The following is a 6,000-nucleotide window of genomic DNA, read 5'->3' as shown; positions in this document are numbered from 1 at the left end:
TGAGAGCTTTTTCCATTTTAGCACAAAATGTGGAAGATGCTTCCTGGATCCTCATAACCAGATTTTCCTGCCTCTCTGACCAATGTTTCCCCCCACCCTCAAGTCTTTGTACTGTATTTTGGCACCCTAAGAAGATGGAATAGGGTTCTTCTGGAATGAAATGACTGACTCAAAAGCTCTTCAATGAATACTTAAATCTCTAGGTAGAGACGCATTTACAGCTAAGAGGAGCTTCTGACCTGATTACACTTTCCAGGATCGTGACATATTTTACAGGCAGCACTGCAGGGAGGCCTAGCTGAACATCACTAGCTCTGCATCCTCAGGGAAAAGCCACAGAGCCGCTTACTTAGAGAGGGCTGAGTAGGCACAAATATAACAAGAGTCCAGGTGACATAGGGAATTCCAAATTGGCAAGAAAAGTTGAATTCTATTTGCAGTTCTAGGAAAGTCATAGCATTAATTTTAATAATGAACAGACTGAGTGAAAACTGAATCCTCATCCAGTTTTTAAATGTTTCCTTCCAAATTAAGTGCAATCAATATGAACAAAGTGCTTTTCCATCAGCGAGTAGAATGAGCTGGCCTCTGCAACAAGGGCTCCTTGGCTAATAGAAACTCCCCTCAACTGAGAGGATCAATCAAGACTCCCGTGAAGACCATGATTAGGACTTCTGTGCTCAGAACTAAGGCTGATGAATAGCTAACCAAATACAGGGTTCAGACAGGAACCGTGTTAAAGGAGTGAATGTGCACCATCTCATTAGCAACTGCTGGATGATTCCAATTCCTTCCTAGTACTGTAGTTAACAAGTAGATGTTCAGATGAAAAGGACGAGTGTGAATTCATGGAGAACCTTAGTTATATCTGAGAAGTCAAGAGAAATTTTCAGAAATGCTTCCAAATACAAAAGAGATGATGGAAACATAAAACCCAATGAATTCAACTGCTCTCCCTTTTTAATCAATTTTACACAATGATATTGTACATGAGTAATCACATTAGGAGACAGGATGGGTTTCCTGTACATATACAAGATGGTGCAAACTCATTCACTGAGGCTTATAGGTTTTTATCAGTTTCAAGAGGAGAGGCAGTACAAAGCTTTTTCACACAGGTGAAACACGAGAAGACGGTAGACAAGACAGAACATCAACTCAGCAGAGGTGAATTCTTAAGGCGTGTGGCTCCTGCCCACAGTGTCTGCCACGAACCAGGTGTAGAGGACTTTCTCTCCCGGGGATTTAACCTTCGATGAGCACAGGCCTGTGGGACATGCAGCTCTGTGGTGATGCCACAGTTCAACCACACCAACCTTGACACTGAAGCAAAGCATATCTTCCTTTCTCCAAGTATTCTCAAGAGTAATAAAGCTATTCCTGGTCACCCTACTCCTTGGGTAACCCACATTCTAAAATATATGATTATTAATCTGGCAACATTCTCAAGCATTTTGGCAAAGTACCTCAAATATCTCATCACTGTTCATCTACTCAACTAAAAATTCTTTGAGCTTCAAGAAGATCTTTTCTGACTTCCCCCCTAAAGTATGGCAATTACATATAGAATAAACTTAATAGTTAAAAGAACTAAACAGAGGGCAGACTTTTCCTTACAAAATAAAGCAGGAATGGGAAGGGAAGAGAAAGTCTAGGACGCACATCAACGGAGGAAGCTGAGTCCACCAACGACTCTATCACTTCGACACAACCCACTAACAATTCTGAGCAAGGGTGTTCCTACTTCCCTTTTTCACACCCAATCTCATCAGACACGGGAACTGTTAAATCTTCGCGACGTTGATCTTCACTTGGCCACGGAATTCCCACGGCAGGCAATGGGGAACAGTGCCGACTGGCATGCACAGTCAGGTATAGCTTCCTGTGGCCAAAACTAGACCTTGTCACTGCCTGAGACAGGTTTTAGTTCTCTCGCTTACATACCTCAGGAACATGTAGGTTGAAAGTCTACATTAAACAAAGGCTTCCAGGACACAACAGGGAGAGAAAAACCCATGCATCTCATCCACATCTATTTTCCATCCTTCACAAAGCCTAACCCTCTTACAGTGATTTCGTATCTGTATAAAATAGCTTTTATAAACAGGTTTTTAAAAAGATAAAGTAGGAGAAATCAGTTAACTGTGGCTGAGATTTGACCTAGAGAAAGAAAACAAAATGTTTACTAGATTTAAAAAATAATACTTTTACAAATAAAAGATAATCTTCAATCTGTAATTCTATTACTTAACTATCTCTGGAAGCACAGTATTAATACAAAATATGAACTGATTTTTTTCGTGAGATAATTCCACAGAATTTCAGTGAACATTTAACATTCATTTTCTTTGTAAATTCCACGTAATGATCGGTGGCTACTGAAGGTTTCCTACGTGTGATTTTGTATTTTTGCACACTCCTTCATATAACCTATGTCCTGGGAGGATCCGTGGTACGAAACAGCTGAAGGACAACTATTCCTTTCCTGAAAGAGTACAATCAGATTACTCCCTATCTCACGCCCACCGCTGCCACACACACAGGTGTTGTGTAGTCACTGAATCGTGTCTGACTCTATGTGACCCAATGGACTGTAGTCGGTCAGCCTCCTCTGTCCATGGGATTTCCCCAGCAAGAATACTGGAGCAGGTTGCCATGCCCTTCTCCTGACCCAGAGATTGAACCTGAGTTTCCTGTATTGGCAGGCAGAGGCTTTACTGCTGAGCCCCCTGGGAAGCCCATGCAGACAGTTACCAATTCCTAAACTCAGAACTCAACACTACTAAACCCTGTTACGACGAAACTACCAATGACAGTTAACGCTGAAGTAGTCCTTACTCCTGACCGGCTTCCCGAAGAAAACAGCTTAACCTTAAACAGCTGGGCTGTGCGCTTCTCTGCTGGCACCTGAGTCAAGACACAAGCACCCACCTCCATCTCGGATGTAACTGTGATGCCAAATCTCTGAGGTCCTCCTCTCACAACTGTCTCAAGCCCTGCAGAGCCCGACCTCCTGCCTCTAGGAGATGCAAACTCACCACCTTCTCCACAGAAAAGAGCCCCATGCAGTGTCCACATCTTCATATTTATTTCCATAGTAACAACATGGAAAAGAGTTAGGAACCACCACGGGGGTGAAAAACTGCCTTGACTTCTGAGTTAAATCCCCAAACAATAAATTTCAACTATTCCAAGACTTCTGTTGACTTAACATTTATTGAATCAAATGCTGAACTGCCCCCCTCTGCCTTAGAAATCATGTTAAGACAATCTGTCTTGTAAAGTATCTACGGTGGGATCTGACTTCTAAGACCTAAATGAGCTTGACCGTTAGAGTCCATGAAGCATGACTGTACATAGATTTCTTGATCTAACGTTCAAGAGGACATTTTTCAGTACTACTTTAATTTTGATCTGCCCCTAAAAGGCAGAAACCTCATCTCACAACCCTCTGCAACTTATCTCAGTATTTTAGAGTAAAGGAATGAGAAGAGGTCAAGGCATAAAGAAAACCCAGCTTCTTTAGGCACAGTGGAGCACAGAGCTCCTGGAGAGACAGCCTCTGTCCTTATCTGCTCAAGGCTGTTGGTCACAGTTCCCTTAAACATGCCTGGAAATGCTGCCAGCAACAAGAGACTCAAAGGAGGGGACCAATTTTCATAAAAGAAGTTAACACGTTTAGGAAACATACAGAGCGAAACCAGTCTATGTCGGCCTATGTGTAAGACTTGTGCTTGAAGCTTTGGTGGGCCTCCTTGGCCTGTTTCTCAGACACCAAAACCCATTCCTGATTAATTAGCAACACACGATCAAACCAAAATACAGAAAAACATACTTTTGTTCAGAAGAGGGAAACAAAGGCACAGAAACCTGCCAAAACAGATTTTTCCCCCCCATAAGAATAGTATGGTTGATTAAAATAGTTTATCACTAGTAAAACTTGTATCACTAAAGCAGACAATACAAATTAGTTTTTTAAAAAAAAATGACATTCACTGAATTCCTGGTCTGTGCATTCAATGTGAATCATCATCAAAAATATATTACAGTTAAAGGTTTGTAGGGAGTTCTGGCTGGGGTTTCTACACTACATTTAGCATTTCAGATGAGAAGTACCACAAGGATGGGTTAGATATCTACTGTCCCTTTGTATGCCACATATGATGATTAAACAAACAGTCTATCTCCTACTGCAGGCTCAAAGACGTCCAGGGTGAGAAAGTCTAAGTGATATATTCAATAAGTTCTATACCCCTCATCAAAGGCAGCCCTGTGCATCAAATTCCATACCTAGAAAGTTCAATAAACTGTGTTACACTTTAATAAATACTTCTGTGTATTTGTTCGCCTTCTGCTTTTAAGCTCAGCTTAAATGTTGTCAAGGAAACCATTTTACAAGAGGGTACATGACAACCTACTATCAGCAATATTCCTTGTTTATTAGAATCTGAAGATGTCCATATTACATCAAATATAAATATATATCATATTTACATTCCCTTCTTGGCTCTTCAGTTTAGGCGAGTGTATTTATAGATAGTGCCGCTAACGTCGCCACTATTATATCCTCAGTGCGACCGGTATCTTCCTTCTGTTAGATGCTTCCAAGGTTAGGCAGCATCCTAAAAGAGGTGTACTGTTCTTTTTTTAATGAAAAGAAAGAATGAGTATCCATAAACAGAGATCTAGGAATTTTCTAGATTTTGGGTTTGTTTTTTTTTTGTATTTCAAAATACCTGAAAAATGTGGTCCCTTTTTGCAGTACTATTCTCTATGTGGGGACAAGAAATTAATGAAATATGCAACTCAGAAAGGAAAAGAACCCAAAGAAAAGAGAACCTGCTTGTTAGCTCATTAATCTGTTTAGTAAAGATCTGTTTTAAAAGGTCTGAACACTGTACAATATTATACAAAAACCATCTTCAGCCTTCAAAGCAGCTGGTACATTTTCTGAGAGATCTGTGGGCCCCGCTAACAGTCCGCTGCCTTGCTGGGCCTTTGTCTCGGTCACTTTCGGTCATCGATAGTCTTAATGAATTCCACGGCCGCTGTGAACTGCATCCACCAATAGGACTCCTCTCCAGACAGACAGCTGGCATAAAAGCTACTGATGTACTGAACAGTGGACAGCAAACAGGGTGGATTTGCCTAGAGAAGTGAAAACAAAGTCAGCTACTCAGCTGGAAAAACCATTTATGGTAACATCTTTCAAATGTTTTCCTGTGAAAAAGAGATACCAGTCCTTTTCAAAATAATCCCCCAAATCCTTTTTGGAACTAATTTGTAAACCCGACTTATTGTGAGGAGCAACAGTGTATTGGAAAGAAGACTCAGGTTCTAATTCTAGCTCGACTAGAGCTTTCTAGCCTAACAAAGCACTTGACCTCATTGGTCCTTAGAGGGGCTGAACTAATCCCAGTGGCTTTACTCAACATCCCCGGATTCCAGATAAGGAAGGAAATGCTGCAAACAAATTGAGTTATATCTGTTTAGTAAGTATAGGTAGAACCAGCCGAGAAAGAAAAAAAAACTAAAAAAAGAGTAGGCCCTCTGCTGCAGGAGGCTCCAGGCTCAGGTGTGTTAAATCAGGAGGGCAAGCTAAGGCCTGCTCCTTAAAAGGGGCTTAGACTGGCTCTGCGTAGAGACTAAACACATCACCTGCGGAAGGGAGCTAAGCAACGGGCAATAGGAGGAGTGAAGAAGGCTCATCGCACAGATTCAGAGTCAGGGTTCTGACTCTGAGCTAAGAGTTCAGGCTGCAGAAATACCACAACATTAAGAATTAGTAAGCTATATGTCAAATACACTTCAGACATCACCAGAGGCCTGAGCTGACTGGAACACATACTAGGTGGCTGTTGTGCACCCAAACTGCAGGGTCCCCACCTCCAAACCAAAATGTACAAAATAAACCATTTTAATGGTGACACTTTAAAGTCAAAAAAGGACAAGAGGTGTTGTACTTTTAAAAACAATATGGTACAATTAATAAAACATGAG

The 6,000-nt window shown here is 41.3% G+C and overlaps 1 protein-coding gene across 4 annotated transcripts in view; it reads right to left on the bottom strand.

Annotated features, from left to right (window-relative positions):
- Positions 1-2,154: 2,154 nt before the first annotated feature.
- Positions 2,155-6,000, bottom strand: part of GAPVD1 (GTPase activating protein and VPS9 domains 1) — a 74,332-nt gene continuing 70,486 nt past the window's right edge. For all 4 annotated transcript variants that reach the window (XM_055541137.1, XM_055541139.1, XM_055541138.1 and 1 more), the window contains one exon: positions 2,155-5,148. In XM_055541137.1, coding sequence (XP_055397112.1) covers positions 5,008-5,148 — 141 coding nt within the window. In that variant the 3' untranslated portion in view covers positions 2,155-5,007. The remainder of the gene's footprint in view (positions 5,149-6,000) is intronic.

The sequence above is a fragment of the Bubalus kerabau genome, chromosome 11 (genome assembly GCF_029407905.1).
Source record: "Bubalus kerabau isolate K-KA32 ecotype Philippines breed swamp buffalo chromosome 11, PCC_UOA_SB_1v2, whole genome shotgun sequence".
Lineage (NCBI taxonomy): Eukaryota > Metazoa > Chordata > Mammalia > Artiodactyla > Bovidae > Bubalus > Bubalus kerabau.
The sequence above is the reverse complement of the archived record's forward strand: the minus strand, read 5'-3'. Positions and strand labels throughout refer to the sequence as shown.